General features: G+C 34.0%; 1 protein-coding gene across 1 annotated transcript; it reads left to right on the top strand.

The window, feature by feature from the left end:
* The first annotated feature begins 6,430 nt into the window (after nucleotides 1-6,430).
* Nucleotides 6,431-8,952, top strand: LOC147382344 (uncharacterized). The gene is made up of 2 exons (XM_086428646.1): nucleotides 6,431-8,619; nucleotides 8,723-8,952. Exon 1 carries the CDS (start codon nucleotides 6,466-6,468, stop codon nucleotides 8,605-8,607), a length of 2,142 nt encoding a protein of 713 aa, XP_086284772.1. The 5' UTR covers nucleotides 6,431-6,465; the 3' UTR covers nucleotides 8,608-8,619; nucleotides 8,723-8,952.
* The last annotated feature ends 8,977 nt before the right edge of the window (nucleotides 8,953-17,929 follow it).

The following is a 17,929-nucleotide window of genomic DNA, read 5'->3' as shown; positions in this document are numbered from 1 at the left end:
GTTTATCCTTTCTCAGCAATCAAGATCAGACAAGATAGACCATATATCTACCATGGTAACAAGGATACACCGGGGAAGGTTGTTTGGATGTATAGGTAGAAATCCACCATCAGGTTGCAGGTTTAAGAAAAATGTTCTCAGCAGAAGTCTTCTAGGAAAAGAAAATTCAAGGAACCAAATCTCTAAGGGCAAATCAAAGAAAAAATAAAAGCAGAAATTGATATAAACTGACTGACAGCGGAAAACTACCAGAAACAATCAGCGATGATCTCCTCCTCCATTAAGAACCAGATTGCTCAGAGCCCTGAAAAGTAACCAGACGTCACAAGGTATAATATTTGTGCATTACATACTGAAAAGTGAAAACATCAAACAGAAAACCTATGAACATCATCACAATACAATAAGATTTTAAGTTATTTTGATTAGATTATTAAGTCAGAAACTAACATGTAAATCTAGTTTGAGTTTTTCAGATGTAACAACTAACAACCACGCCCTGGATTGAAAAACATAGCATCTAAGAGATTTTCCACTTGAAATGCATCAAATCGAAATCTTGACACTTGAAATAGATGTTTATTCACTTTCAAAGGTTCCAAATCCAAAAATTATAACAAAAACATGAAGAAACAGAAAGAAACCCTAACTAACCTTGAGATCTGATTTCGGTCGATGGAGTTTCTGAAACCGAACTTGCAAGTAAACACAGGCTGCCTTCTATTCCCTTGGATAGGATTTGAACTTGACCATCAAGGATCTGAGTCTCTGGATGAATCAAAGGGATTGTAACCGTTTTATGAGGAAAGTTCTTGAGTTTGATCTTGCAAAAACATGGAGAACTTGAAGGGTGAACGCCAGATCGAGGAGGTTTCAAAGCTATGGGGATCTTCAGAGCTAGATTTCCAACAAGGATTCGAACGAAAGGACAAGGATCCACAAACCCTAGATCTGGAATGCTGTGGAGAGAGAGTGCGTGCAAGAGACAGATACATACATAGAGTGTGAGAGAACGAGAGAGCGAGGACGAGAGAGAGAGTGAGTGAACGAGAGCGAGGACGAGTGAACGAGAGTCGAAGACGAGAGAGAGAGAGAGAGAGAGAGAGAGAGAGAGAGAGAGAGAGTGAACGAGAGACCGCAGAGACAGAGAGTCATTTTTCTCTCTCTTTTAGAATGGCTATTGGCACCCCAACTTTTACTTCTTCCGTAGAAACGACGGTTAAACGACAGATTAAAACTGTCGCAATTAATGACAGCCTTAAGAAGCCGTTTTTAGCGCAATTACGGTGTCGCGAAAAACGCAATATGACGTAGTGAACTAAAATGTTAAATTAACTAATATTCGTTTCATGGTGGATTCAATCCCTTAGACAACTTTACTTTCTGTTTTTACTTGTTTTCATTTCCGTTATTTACTTTCGTGTCTTTGAATACTGTTTTTTTTTACTTTCTTGTCTTTAAATTCAACATTTAATTCCTTAGTTGTAAGCTTTCAAAAACAAAAATTGGATTAATAACTTTCTTGCTCTTAAGTTGAATTTTCATTTTAATTTTGAAAATCTCGCCTCCCTGTGGACGATCCCTACTTGCCAAAATAAGTAGTTTTTCATTAAATTTGTCTCAATAACAAGCAAAATAAGTATATCCATAAAATTACGAAAAGCAAATTGTCTCAATAAAAACAAAAATTAAGTATGGCTTGCTATAAAGCCAAAGGCCGGCTGCGATCAAAAACTCTTCTTAGAGTGAGAACGCTAGCATAATATTTTCTATAACAGTTGGCATCAGGTAGTTTTAAATTTGAAAAAGAAAATTACTTCTGTGGTCACAGGTATTGCCCTCAAGATTAATATTAAGAAAATCCAATTTTGTGGATCTACATTGAAGGAATCAACAACGGAACTGTGCTGTAAGCTTCATTGAGTGGAAAGCAAAGTTATATGAGAAGGATCGAGAAGAAGAAGAATGACACAACTTGATTTGGTCAATCCAAAGAAGGAAAAATGGAGAAACAAAATTGTTTGAATGTAACATTGGATGATCAAAATTATTCTTCTCCAATGCCAATAACTGGCCTATACATAGTGGTAGGTACTTTTGTATGTCTTCTATATATGTTTTGTGATATATTTCATGGATTATATCGTAGGAAACCATGTAGATTTTTCTCGCTCAACTCCCTTACACTCTCTATTCTTGCAATTTCTTCAGAACTCCCAGTACATCTGACCACATCAATGCCTTCTGTTCAGGACCAACTGTCCAAAATTAGTGGCACTGTCTTAATATGCGTCTCTATGTGTTTTCTCTTCCCTTCACTTGGAGCTCAGAGTGACTCTGAACGCCTTTCAAACACACTCTCCTTGAGCATGCTCGTAGTAACTGTTGTTGTAAATGTTTGTATGCAGATAGTCACAGGTGTGATCTTCTTGTTCATAGTAGAACATGTCATAATCATGTCATTCATGCTAGTGTTGCTTGTGGTCCTATGGTCTGCTTTGGATTTTTCCTTCTTCATAGGTTCTCACCCTTCTAAACCTGTTGATGAATTTATAAAAAATGTTCCACAAATTGAAGTCATTTTATATTTCTAGTTCAACATGAATTTGACCTCATTATGTCTCTAATGTGTTTAAATGTGTGCATGCTTTCCATACTTTCTACCCTAGTTCTATCACAAGCTGCACTTCGATCAATTGTTCTTAAGAAGGTGGAATTTCGTTGTGGAGTTTCTGACTATAAATGGTCGATGTGGATAGTGGTTGTGACTCAGATTTTCACTGTTCTAGTAGGGAGTATGGTCACTATATTTAGATGGTTGTCGGCACTCAGACAAATGGATATTAATTTGGAGAAATTTTATTCACATTTTTGTAAGGAATCTATTGATGGGAGTTTTCAGTATCAACCTCTGGACTTACGTTGTGCACTTGGGCTTATTGAAAAATTCAAAGAAGGATGTCCTGTAACGTCCCTTCTGACGTATGAAGAAGGTTGTTGTGTAGATATTGAAATAAAAAACGTATGTGAAATGATAATCAGACAAAGGCCACTGGAAACATACTCATCAATCGACGAACTATTCGAACACATGGAGCAACTATTTGTGGACATGTTGCACTTTTTCCTCTCTCGACTCCCTCTTACCATCTTCAACATCTTGCTGAGAGCACTGTTCAAAAACGTGAGGAAAGAGCAAGACTTGTCTTGAAATTCCTTTGCAAAGTTGAACCGTTAGAGTATAAAGTTCATTGGTCATTTCCTAACGGAACTGGTATCACTAGCTTGATAACCCCTCAAGTTCCTACCACACATACTCAGAGTACCAAACAAGTGGTAGGCAATGTAGATGCAAATGTTGCTTGTCGAGCAATCGATAGTGACCAAATTGAAGAGCTTGTTTGAAAAGCTGAAATGTAATTACTTTCTTTTAATTATTTTTTAGCATTAGTTAGATGATTTCCTTTTATTGTCTTTAGGGCCATTGTTATGAACAATTTGTTTTCTAATTAGGAAAATCAGAAGAAAGGGAAGGTCTTATTTGGGCCCTCCAATAAGCGTGAAGTCAAGAACAGCTTCAAGAAAATATTAGAGGCATTCTAATACCTTATCTCCTTTATGTTCGAAGAATTTCAAAGGTTATTCTGTTTGTTAGGAAATTTTAGAAGTTTTTAATTCTTCCCAAGTATTTTGCAAAATTTTCTTCTGTAATATATTAGGGGCACGCCCCCTCGTAGCTTTAACATTTTTTATTGTAAATATATCTATTTCAACAAAAACAAATTTAAAAATAAAGTAAGAAAAGGGATGCTCATTAAATCAACAACAAATCACTTCGTATTGAATTGAAAAGATATAAAGGGAAAGCCATTAATATACAAGTAAAAAAGAAGGCAAATTAAGGTGATTTCCTCGTAAAAGCTTTGTACGTTAGAAGAGGGAATTCTCTAAAATTTGAAAGAGAAAGAAAGTTTTGGACTTCACTCAATAATTCGCCAATGCTTCAAACACCGCATTACCCTCTCTTTGCATATATGTTTCACTTCCTAAATAATATCCAAAAGAGCTCTTAAATTATACAGCAAAACCATGAATCAAGAGACCAAGGAATGTTCTTAACCTTTAGACCCTCCACAATCAGCTTTGAGCCCAATTCAATAATAAAATTCATGCCACAAAGATTCCTCAATTCAAGAGCTGAGACCACGGCCTGACATTCAGCAAAACTGTTTGTGCCTCAATAAATAAATAAAAAGCTGTGCGTGAATATTGGAACCAGTGGTCTCTGAACTCTGTAAAACAGAACCTCCACATCTCCTTTTCTAAAACATATCTAGTAACAAAATAAAATATTGGAATATTCATCCATCATTGGGAACCGTCACAATCGGATTGACGAGTTAATCAATTAGGCGAGTGCGAAATGGGGTGTCTACAATGGGGGGCAATTTTTATTATTTATAATAAGCAATAATCATAAATTTATCCCCCTCCCCCCCGCTTTGTCAAAAACTCTTCTTATTCTTCTTAATCTCTCATTCTCTTTTAATTCCTCTTCTTCTTGATCTAAGAATCGTAACAAATCAATGGTAGCCTCATATCAGAGTTAGAAGATACCAATGACCCCAATGACATGCTTCCCCCGTTTGCCTCATATTCACAGATCTAGCGATTAACACTCATTGCATATTCTCTTAATTAGGTTCCAATACAATTTTTTCATGAAAACGAGAAACAAAAGAAATTGATGAATCGTAAACCCTTTATAAACCATTTATTGACTTAGGTTTTGGCCTAGATCTATTATATTCATAGAAAATAAGTAAAAAGTATGCTAAAAACTCACCTCTTGTATCAATTTTATTGTATAGAAGATTGGAAAGAGGAACTTGAGGGAATGAGACTAAGATCGATCTATTAGAGGGATTTCTAAGGCTTCATATCATCAACAACAAAGGACATTTCACATGCCAAAAATGGTGAAAATGGTCTTTAAGGACCATTTAGAAAGAAAAAGTTTACTAAATGTCTAATTCAATTACCATCGAAAATTTAGGGATAATTTAGAAAGAAGTCCCTCTGCGAAGGTCCTTTAACTAATTTTCCCTACATTTAGATATTTTAGGTTATTGAATACAACTTGCTAACGTTTGATCTATTAATTAAAAATAATATTTTGGATATTTTATGTTAATAAGTATGACCGAAGTTAATTAGGAAAAGTCTTTAAAGCATAATGTTTCAAACAACACTAATTATTTTTTGACTCAAAAATTTTCACTCGGACTGTACTCGATTAATGTGGCAAAAGGGTACAAAATTGTTGATCATTTTCCTTGCGTATCCCCAAAAAACAATCTATGGTTACGTGCCCTTGCTACATACGGACCAAGTGAAAATTTTCGAGTGACAAAATCAGGCTCTTCAAACAAAGGGGACATACTTAACTTAAACTAGGGGTGTCAATGGGTCGGTTTCATTTCGGTTCCTATGATATTTGGAACCATAACCTTTATATTTTATCGGTTCCGGTTCTGGTTTTAAAATAAGTGGAACCGGAACTGGAACCATCAAAAATCACGAGTACCCGTCGGTTCCGATTCTCAATAAAAGAATGAGAAAAATTATTTCAAAATCATTATAATAAAAAATTTCTTCTAAAAAATAACATATTATTTGTAAAGTATCAACTTAATAATAATTTGTTCCATTAAAATAATGACTTAATGACTTTTATTTTCAAACATTAAAATGTATTTCCTTTACAAGTAATAAATTTAAAAAGAAATGACTCTTCTTAAATTCAAATATTTAGTTTATATGAAATTTGAAGAATTTTATATCATATATATTAATTTTAAAATATAGGATTATCTTGAATCATGTATAATATAAAAATAATAAATGACAAAATAAATCAGTTCCGGGTACCCGCGGGTACCCATCGGATAGAACCTAATGGTTCTAGTTCTTATCTGTTCGGTTCCATATTAGACCCGACTCTAATCGGTTTCAATAAAAAGGGAACCGGAACCGGGTTTTTCGATTTCGGTTTCGATTCAGTTCCAGATAAATGGGTACCCATTGACACCGCTAACTTGAACCTCGCTTGTCCGTACAAACATGAACATGGCCTTACTAGCCATTTTCCCTTTAAAAATAAAAATATGAGAATTGCTAGCAATAAAGCCAAAGGGTTGTCCCTGTCTTATTTTTTTCAAAATCTTCATCAAAAGTCCACTAAAGATTTTAAAAACTCTTCGGAATCTCAGTCTTCTCCATTTTGTAGTAGGTGAAGAATTGGTCACAGGTGTTGCGTCAGGATTAATATTAAGAAAAACCAACTTGATTATTATACTTGTTTGTTTAGCCTATTCCCTATTCTTCACCATCAAGTCTGAACTGATCGAGGAGAAGAAGAAGAAGAATAACACAACTTGATTAGATCAATCCGAAGAAGGAAAAATGGAGAAACAAGGTTGTTTGAATGTAACGTTGGATGATCAAAAGTATTCTTCCCCTATGCCAATAATTGGCCTATACATAGCAGCAGGTACTTTTGTATGTGTTCTGTTTATGGTATATGATGTATTTTATGGATTATGTCGTAGGAAGCCATGGATACCATGTAAATTATTCTCACTCAACTCCCTTACACTTTCTCTTCTTGCAATTGCTTCAAAACTCCCAATAGATCTCACCACCCCAATGCCTTCTGTTCATGACCAACTGTCCAAGCTTAGTGGCACTGTCTTAATATGCGTCTCCATGTGTGTTTTCTTTCCTTCACTTGGAAGTCAGAGTGACTCTGAACGCCTTTCAAACATGCTTTCCTTGAGCATCTTCGTAGTAACTGTTGTTGTGAATGTTTGTATGCAAATGGTCACTGGTGTGATCTTCTTGTTCATAGTAGAACATGCCATAATCATGTCATTCATGCTACTGTTGCTCGCAGTGTTGTGGTCTGCTTCAGATATTGGAAGCCCTTATTTCCGCTTTTCTAACCCTCTTGATGAACTTGAAACAAGAGATCCTCAAAATTCTGAGAATAAGAGAATGATACATATATTGAAGTCATTTTATAAGTCTAGTTGTAAACAAAGCCCTGAATTGGTCCTTATTGATTCTCCAATGTGCTTAACTATATGCATGCTTTCTACACTTTCTTCAGTAGTTCTATTACTTCGATCATTTGTTCTAAAGAAGGTGGACTATCGGTGTGGAATTTCTGACTACAAATGGTCAATTTGGATGGTGCTTGTGACTCAGATTCTCACTGTTCTAGTAGGGAGTATAGTCACCTTATTTAGAGGGTTGTCGGCACTCAAAAAATTTGATGTTGGTAGAAAAACATATGTTTTAGATTTTTTACCAGCTTTTGCAAAGTTTGACAGTTTTTCTACTTGGGTTTCATCAACTTTGTCAAAGCTTCGTATTATTTCATTCTTCAAACTCTTTAGAATAGGTTTCATGATCTTCTTTCAAACCATTGGGAGGAATGTTCTTATGGTATTGATCATAGTGCACATGATTATGTCCTTACTGGCTTATCTCTTATATCGGACACTCAAGATACCTTGTGAGTGTGCCATGCAAATTAGCAAAATCTGTTTACGTGAAAAAGGCAATGATGAAGGCAGAGTCAATTTGGATATCAAGGACTGGATAGAGAGAAACTGTGAGGAAGACATTGATAGATGGATGGAGAAATATAAAAGGAGTTCCCCAATTGATAATCTCATCCAAGTTCTTTCCAAAACTTCTAAATCTGAAGAGCCAATTACCAATAAAGTATCTTGTCTTTCAGTGGTAATCTTTGTCCGAATAGCCACAGTTGCATTACCAAGTTCCCTTAGTGTTACTCTAATCCGTACATTAGAGGAATCCTTTGAAATCATTTATTTCATTCAAAAGAAAGAGATTTCCACGAGTGACGAAAAACATAGCCTTGTAGTGGCTAAAATTCTGTGGATGAATAGGAACAATACCTGTCATTGGTTCCATAGGAAATTCATTAAACCATCAGCAGAGAAATTTTATTCACATTTGTCTAAGGAATCTAATGATGGGAGTTTTGAGTGTCAAACTCATCCTCAATTGGACTTACCTTGTGCACTTGGGTTTATTGAACAATTAAAAGAAAGATGTCATGGAACTTCCTTTACACAGATTGAAGAAGGTTATTATGCAGTTAGTGAAATACGAAAAGTCTGTGAACTGATCATCGGACAAGAGCGAGTGGAAACATACTCATCAATCGACGGACTATTCAAACACATGGAGCAACTATTTGTAGACATGTTGCACTTTTTCCTCTCTCAACTCCCAGTTTCCATATTCAAGCATCTTGTTGAGAGCACTGTTAAACAACGTGAGGAAAGAGCAAGACTTGTGTTAAAATTCCTTTGCAAACTGGAACCATTGGAGTACGAAGTCCATTGGTCATTTCCTGACAGAACTGGTATCACGAGCTTGATAAATACTCAAGTTCCAGTCATAGATACTCAGAGTACCGAACAAGTGGGTGGCAATGTAGATGATGCAGATGTCGCTCGACATGTTGCTCGTCAAGCGATTGATAGTGATGAAATTAAAGAGCTTGTTTGAAAAGCATGGAATGTAAGTACTTTTTTCTAAAACTTATATTCTATCATTAGTTAGATGATTTCTTTTTTTTATTGTCTTTAGAACCATTATTTTGAATAATTCCTTTTCTAATTAGGAGAATCAAAAGAAGGGGAAGGTCTTGCTCTGATTTGGACTCTCCAATAAGCATGAGGTCAAGAGCAAGTTCAAGAAAATATTAGAGGCATTTCGATACCTCATCGCCTTGAAGTTCGAAGAATTTAAAAGGTTATTCTGTTTGTTTAGGAAATTCCAGAAATGATCAATTTCTTCTTCTAGTCCTGTGTAAAGTTCTCTTCTGTAATTTTATATTATAAATTATATCTATTTTCTTGCTTAGCAACAAAAAAAACAATATAAAGTAAGAAAGGGGATACTCACGCGATCAATAATAAATCACTTCATATTCAATTGATAATAAAAGTTATATAAAAAGGGATAACCCTGAATTTACAAGTCCAAAAGAAGGTAAAGCAAGGCAAAGAAAGAGACGTTTCTGACTTCCCTCCATAATCACCAATTCATCAGACACCACATTACCCTCTCTTTGCATACGTTTCACTTCCCAAACAACATCCGAGTGAGCACTTTGAATACAGCAAAACTACATATCAAGACACCAAGGAATGTTCTTACCCTTTAGACCCTCCACAATCAGCTTTAAGTCCAATTCAATAATTAAATTTATGCCACAAAGATTGATTAATTCAAGAGCTGAGACCACAGTACAACATTCAGGAAAACTGTTGGTGCCCAAATAAGAAAGCTTGCAGGTAGTCTTATATAGACCATCTCTTCTGTATAGAGTCCACTGGGCAGCAACCATGAATACATTTCCACCCAAATGAAATCATTTTAGTTGTCGGCCCCTAAATTCGGAAGAAGTCTCCATTTAATACTATAAGATCCTTTTTATTCTGACTGAATCGTCAAGCCTTTGTTTTCATTTGGAAATGAATTTATCAATCAAAATAAAGATTCATTCAAGAAGCCTCATCCAAAAGGAATGTGGTCATGACAATGACCAAATCAGGCTATTATCAACTAACATTCAGCAGTTATAAAATGTATATGGATTCGGAAGTCTTTAGCCAAAATGACTAACAATTGTTCTCAATTCAGCCCAAATTTAGCAGCAAAGGGGGAAAAACATATCAATTGAGCTATTGCTTTCCAATTGATAAGTTTGAGATGGATAAGTGGCACAACTACGAAAAAAAAAAAAAGCTAGAAATACCTTATAAGTGAATAAATTAGATTGTTAGAGATATTCTGATCAACATGCGAAGATATTCATCGACTTCAAATATTTCAATAGCATTGTTATGAATATGGAATAGCTAGTGAACAATTTCCATACAAGAAATAATACAATATAGCAAATGACAAAGATTACATAATAGGATGAGAAATTATATTTCCCCAAAGCACTATAAACATTCAACTAAAGGTCCAAACACATTCGATCTTCAAAGCAAAAAAACTGCAGCTACATTTGATCATCAACATTCTCTTTTCGAATATGTTTAATATCATTCCACAAATTATTCTCACAAGTAGTTCTAAGTCATTTTTTATCATTAAAAATTTCTATTACACTAATATCTTTTTTTTTTTTTTAAAGGAACCAGGAACTGTATTTAGAGCTCCACTAGTTTCAACAAAAACATCATGTTCAGTTAAGAATCCCAAAAAAAGTTAGACCATGAAGGATGCAAGAAAATGTAATAATTATTAACTTGTCAATAAATTAAAATACTTTCACATGCAAGTACCAAAGAAGTCAAAGAAATACAACATTCATGTGATGTTTAGATAATCAGTAACCAGAGCTTCAAAAAATGAAAAGAAGTAATTATATGGAGATGACATTTTTTCAATTGGCTAAATAATCACATGGCTTTTCGCAAATGAAGTGCTCTAATATTTGAAGATATAATTCGGTGTCTTTGATTTGTAAACTACTATTTCAAAGCAAGATTTTCTTTTGTCACTTATAATATTTTTCCGATTTTCTTTGGCAAAATGAGCAAAGAATGTATTGATAACAGAGAAAGAAGGAGCCCCCTAATGAGCAAAGAATGGTTTACTAAAGCATAATCAACAACATTGCATTCTCCTCCAAATATGCTGAATTTTCCAATTAAAACCTTGAAAGAGCTTTTCTTATATGATGAATCAAAGGATCGATCCTCCAAGACATAGAGCTACTCATTAAGCGCTCTTTTTAAAAGCATGGAATCCAACTCAATGATAACATCTGAGTCATGGAAATTTAGCAATTCCAGAGTTTCCACCATATTATTTGAAGACTCACCAAAAAGCACTAGTAGACCGCATTTAGAAATTCTCCATCGCTACATATCCCTTAAGATGCACCCACTAAAGACTTTTTTAACACAGAAGTTGTACATAATCTTTCTCCAAGGTGCTGTCCATTGTCCTTTGTGTGCTTCAACGGTAGGTTTGGATCATAGAACTTTCCATGTTTATATCTCTACAGCCAGATGCTATCCATGATTGGTGGTGGCCATGTTGACTGATTCTCTGGCTTGAGAGGCATCTTTTGATTGAGGATTTCTCTGTACTCCCCTCAAAATGGGCTGGGGAGCTGGCCAGAGGCCCAATTTGATGCATAGCATTTCAAGAGAACCTCAGGGAAGAGGCTACGTCAATATGTCCACAACTTGATTTTCAAAAGAGAGAAAATAAGTTACAAGAGATCCAAGAGACTTCTTTTTCTGACGAAATGGTAATCAATGTCAATATGTTTTGTTCTGGTCATATGAAGGGCCGAGATATTATCGCAAAATCAGGTGGGTGGTTTATCAAGATAGAACCCAATATCTCGTAATATAAAAGAAAGCCATGTAAGTTCGGCTGTAATAGAGGCAAAGGCTCAATACACAGCCTCGGTGCTAGATTGAGCAACCGTAGGTTGTTTCTATGCACTTCATGAAAGAATGCATATAAGACATACCTAGGTTCCGCTTGCTTGTAGCATCAACGTTTAGTTTTAGCCACCCTCTTGGGGGTTTGAACCATTTAATAGCCAATATTTGCTAGGGACAAGTTGCTCTAATGTCGACTCCAACCTCTATCAAGTATCTTGGTTCTTTGGGAGATGGAGCATTGGAATATATGCTAATCGAATTTGAATCCAATTAGAAATATTCAGAATTTCTTGTTTAGAGAAGATTTCACATTATCATGTATTGCTTTGTTTCTTGACAACCAGATTGACCCACTAGATCACCCAAGGGACCGTCATAGCAAGGAAGCCCAATTGAGACTTGGGAAAGGAAAACTTCCAAGAAAAACTACAATCCAAAAACCAAGAAGTTGTTAATTAAGTTATAGGCCCATCACATACAATGAATAAAACATAATACTAAAAACATAAGAACTCTAACACCATCTAAATTTTTTGGACTTAGAACAATTTTCAAACAAAAATATTTCTCAAAGCACTGGTTTTCACCCAAGGGAAAAACAAGTAGAACTAGAAAACTCTGCAATAACAATTTATAAAAAAATACATAAACAAGAGCTCAGTGATCGACCTTAGCCAATCCTCTGTTAGAATCTAATTTCGTGTGGCCCAATTGACCTATACATTTTAAGTATTTTATTTTCACGAAGACTATATATATTAAAATAGTCAATAATTAAGGATAAATCCCGATGTAATTAGAATTAAAAATATTTTTAATGACCCATGCCAGAAGCAAAGAAGACCAGTAACTGAGTTTATTTTTTTTTTTGATAAGTAGTAATTCATTCATAAACAAAACTAGGCCAGTCGAGATGACCGACCTAGCAAGACCTTACATCGGTGGACTACTCATAAGGAATAAAACAAATCCCATCCCAATTAAAAATAAAATCCTCGAAGAAAACTCCCCTAAACTCTTTGAATACTTTGGACCAGAAAAAGATAAGACCCACAATGGATATAATTGTATCTCTACAGTCTTTTTGTTTCCCCTCGATTATACGCCTATTTCTCTCAAGCCACACTCTCTAACAGATTGCAAATGGTGTAATACTCCACAACAGCCTCTTTGTGCCACCAAACGAATAGCCAATTGAAGACCAACAAGTGAAGAGTTCTTTTAATGTTTGTGGTAGACAGGATATAACTCCATACAAGTTCAAAAAGTGTGTCCATATGCCATGTGCAAACTTACAATGAAGAAGAAGATGATCCGAAGATTCTCTATTGTCCATACATAGCACACAACAACTCGCCCCGCACAAACCACGACTCATCAGAAAATCCACCGTTTGAATTCTTCCTAAGGCGCCGTCCAAGTAAAGAAAGCAACTTTACTTAGTACTCTAGGAATCAACACGTGAGGAAAGGAAATATCTCCATTATAGCATAGGGAGTGATAAAATGAGCGCACCGAAAACTTCCCATCTTTATTTGCCATCCACACTCTCTCATCTTCCCTTCCTGAACGAAATTATAAGCATGAAACTCCATCTACTAATCTAACAACATCTTCAAGCTCCAAATTGTCAAGACCTCTCCGAAGCCCTAGGTCCCATGCACATTCTCCTTCTATGGATCATCGGACTGATGTGATTGGACTCTCTTTTTTTGAGGATAAGGAATACAAATTCGGAAATACCTCCATAAGTGATCAGTTTCCGCGCCAAATATCTTCCCAAAATCTTACCCGATTACCTTGACCCACTTTGAATTTAATTCTCGGATTGAACATTGGCATGATCTTCATGACACCTTACCACATCCCACAACCATGGGGATGTCTAACTGACCCGCTTTCCCACCCTGTCTGTTTAACGCCATACTTTCCTTCTACAACTTGTCTCCACAGACTATCACCATCAGTCACAAACTTCCAAAGCCATTTTCCCTTCAATGCCAAATTCATTATCCCGAGTCTTCTAATTCCAAGGCCACCATACTTCTTGTTCGAGCAAACCTGTCTCCAACTCACTAGATGATGTTTCCTACACCCAACTCTATCATGCCAAAGAAAGTTGCGAAAAAGCTTATTTAGTCTTAGTTCCACACTTCGGGGAATTGAGAGTAAAGAAAGAAAGTAGACTGGGATACTAGATAGGACACTTTTTATCAGCGTCAATTTGCCCCCCTTGGAGAGATAATTAGCTTGCCACGCTGCTAGTTTCCTCTCAACTCTGTCTACTATCGGATCCCAGATCTCCACCCTTCTATATTGGGCACCTAGCGGCAATCCCAAATAAGTGGACGGTAAACTGCCCACTTTCCAACCCATCAAGGCCGCGAGAAGAGTGAGACATCTAACCATGCCCACCAGAAAAATCTTGTTTCTCCTCATATTTATTGGTATACCTGACACCGCTTCGAAACTACATAACATTCCACTCAGTCTCCTTGTCTACTCTAGAGTTATCTAAGAAAATTAGTGTATCGTCCGCAAATTGGAAATGTGAAACAGTAACATTAGATCCTACTGAGAATTTAATATTGTTAATAGCTGAGTTTATGCTATCTCACAAGATCATTTCTTACAATTTAATATTGTTAATAGGTTAAGAGATAGTTAAAGGTTGATGTATTCTCTAATCGTGCAGCAGCTAAGGTGTCCAAGTCTATTATTAGTTTTGTTCTCTGATTGGCTAAACAAGCCTATTAAAATCAGTCTTGTAAGGATGCAAAAGGCAATGAGAATATTTCTATAATCCCTTGAGAATTAGGCTTTGTTACTGAGTTAGCACAGAGATTCCTTTGTTGAGTTTGTAGTGCAAGACCGATTCTAATATTAAAATCATATCCGAAGTCTTATCCCTAAAAGATTCGAGTCCATTTCTATATTCAAATTTTAATATCTCTACTATTATAATGAGAGAAGGCGTTGTACAAGTGGGTGGTTAACACTAAAATTTGGATTCCAAAAATGCTCACCTTAATATTTAAACTTAATATAATAATGATTATTTTTATCAAACTCACCTTTTCAAAATTACGTAATTATCCTTTTTACTATGTAATCTTCAAAACCATCTTTTAACTAATATATTTTAAATTACAAATAAGCCCTTAGATACATGTGCATTTGCACTTGCCACCTTATAATTTTTTTTAATACAAATATAATGAATAAGAAATATACTTTTTACTATTTAATTATTAAATTAACTATAAATATTATTTTTATTAATTAGTAAGTTTTTCCATCAATTACTTAATTTAAATTAATTTTTCTTACGTTCTTATTTAATAAATATAATAATAATTATTAAATTAAATATAAAATATTATTTTTATTAATTTGTAAGTTTCTCCATCAATTATTTAATTTTAAAAATAAATAAATAATTACTTTTATTCCTATGTCCTAACTCTCTCTCAATAACACGTCTCTCTGATATTTACTAATTAGTAAGTTTTTTTTGTCAATAATTTAATTTAAATTGTTTTTTCTTATATTTTTATTAAATAAATAATTATTGAATTATTAAATTAAACTAATACAATGCACGTGAAATACTATAAAAGAATATTTTTGAAGATGTTAAAAAATAGTTTTATTAATAATTTTGGTATTATAATATTTAAAAACTAATACACTCTTAAATTATAATATAAAAAAATTATTTGAGTGAAATACATAAATCATAAAAAAACATTACCAATATAATTGCAATACCTATAATTTCTTCGACCACAAGGCCAGATAAATAATTATCTCATGAATTTATAAACAATTATAAATTCAACAAAAAAAAAATTTAATAATTTATGGTACTGTTGAAAGAAATAATAATAATTTTTTTTGTTATTTCGTCTATCATTAGATTTATAGAAGGTAGGGAAAAAAAACATTGCTGAAGATTTTATAATATAAAATCTGGAATAATATACATATGAAATCAGGAATTAATTTCTATTTATTTATTCAATTAAAAAAATAGTGGAATAGAATAGTCCTTGGAGCTAATTTCTATTTATTTTTTGAAATTAAAAAATAATAATATTTTTAAATATTGGCATACCAAAAATGGTTTGGCTTTTTAGGAGAAGTAGAGGCTAAATATTTTTAAAATGTATTTTTAATTATTTGTGGTATCTTGATAGTGTATATTTCCTTCTATAATAACACGTGTCCCGCCAAAGTAATAATAAAAAAATATATAAAAATTGTGTGATACTCTCCATAGCAATATGTTATTCTTTCTATGTTCCTATTATATTAAAAATTAAGTGGCAATCATTTATTTTTCAAATAACCATAGATGAAGCCTTTGAAATCATTTATTTCATTGAATGAGGATGATATCTACGGTGAGGAAATCATCTTATTTTAAAACTCCTAACCCAAGTTTTACAAGGTAAAGAATTGTAGATCGTTAATTATTTGTAAATTATTTTTGTTGAGATTAGATGTTTTGAAATTGACTGATTTTTTATGAGTCATCACCTCAGTTCTAATTTCAATAAGACAAAATATGTTCAATAGTTGGTTGTCAAACATGAATTTATTAAACAACAGTAAAGTTAAAGGAATATTATTGAAAAAATGAATAAAAGAGAAAAGATAATAGAATTGTAACAAGAAAAGTGTGAAGAGGAGAAACAATAAAATGGATAGCTTGAATCTTATTTTCTTAGAATTGAAGTGGACATTTATACCCCCCCAGCTTACCATTGTGATTATATAAATTTTTTGTTTTTTATAATTTAAAAATATATTATTAAAATCAGTTAATAAATAGAAAATTAAAACAAATGCAATTATTTAGCCAATCCACGTGCATGTCCACAGTATAAAAGCAAACAGATAAAGAGAAGAGAGAGAGAAGAGAATTGCTTTTGCTTTTCTCTACTTTGTTACAGACATCTTTGAAAATCGGACGTGAAAAAGAGAGAAAAATATATACAAAAAGAAAGCGAAAGCGAAAGCGAAAGAGAGAGTGAGAGAAGGTTTTCAGTGGATTTGGATTCGTTGTGTTGTAGTTTTTTGTTCTCTTTCTCATTCTCACTCTCACTCTCACTCTCACTCTCTTGAAGCACAGCTCTCTAACATACGCAGAAGAAGTAATTGAATAGGAACAGTACCTCTCATTGGTTCTATGAAATTCCTTAAACCATTGGTAGAGAAATTTTATTCACATTTTCTAAGGAATCTATTGATGGGAGTTTTCAGTATCAACCTCTGGACTTACATTGTGCACTTGGGCTTATTGAAAAATTCAAAGAAGAATGTCCTGTAACGTCCCTTCTGACATATGAAGAAGGTTGTTGTGTAGATATTAAAATAAAAAACGCATGTGAAATGATAATCAGACAAAGGCCACTGGAAACATACTCATCAATGGATGAACTATTCGAACACATGGAGCAACTATTTGTGGACATGTTGCACTTTTTCCTCTCTCGACTCCCTCTTACCATCTTAAAGCATCTTGTTGAAAGCTCTGTTCAACAACGTGAGGAAAGAGCAAGACTTGTCTTGAAATTCCTTTGCAAACTTGAACCATTGGAGTATAAAGTTCATTGGTCATTTCCTAACGGAACTGGTATCACTAGCTTGATAACCCCTCAAGTTCCTACCACACATACTCAGAGTACCGAACAAGTGGAAGACAATGTAGATGCAAATGTTGCTTGTCGAGCAATCGATAGTGACCAAATTGAAGAGCTTGTTTGAAAAGCATGAAATGTAAGTACTTTGTTTTAATTATTTTTAGCATTAGTTAGATGATTTCCTTTTATTTTCTTTAGGACCATTGTTTTGAACAATTTGTTTTCTAATTAGGAAAATCAGAAGAAAGGGAAGGTCTTATTTGGGCCCTCCAATAAGCGTGAAGTCAAGAACAGCTTCAAGAAAATATTAGAGGCATTCTAATATCTTATCTCCTTTATGTTCGAAGAATTTAAAAGGTTATTCTGTTTGTTAGGAAATTTTAGAAGTTTTTTATTCTTCCCAAGTATTTTGCAAAATTTTCTTCTGTAATATATTAGGGGCACGTCCCCTCGTAGCTTTAACATTTTATATTGTAAATATATCTATTTCAACAAAAACAAATTGAAAAATAAAGTAAGAAAAGGGATGCTCATTCAATCAACAACAAATCACTTCGTATTGAATTGAAAAGATACAAAGGGAAAGCCATTAATTTACAAGTAAAAAAGAAGGCAAATCAGGGTGATTTCCTATGTAAAAGCTTTGTACGTTAGAAGAGGGAATTCTCCAAAATTTGAAAGAGAAAGAAAGTTTTGGACTTCACTCAATGATTCACCAATGCATCAAACACCGCATTACCCTCTCTTTGCATATGTTTCACT

This window comes from Akebia trifoliata, chromosome 16 (assembly GCF_017979445.1).
Source record: "Akebia trifoliata isolate Shusen 1 chromosome 16, ASM1797944v1, whole genome shotgun sequence".
Classification (NCBI taxonomy): domain Eukaryota; kingdom Viridiplantae; phylum Streptophyta; class Magnoliopsida; order Ranunculales; family Lardizabalaceae; genus Akebia; species Akebia trifoliata.
This window is presented reverse-complemented; position numbering and strand designations above follow the sequence as displayed.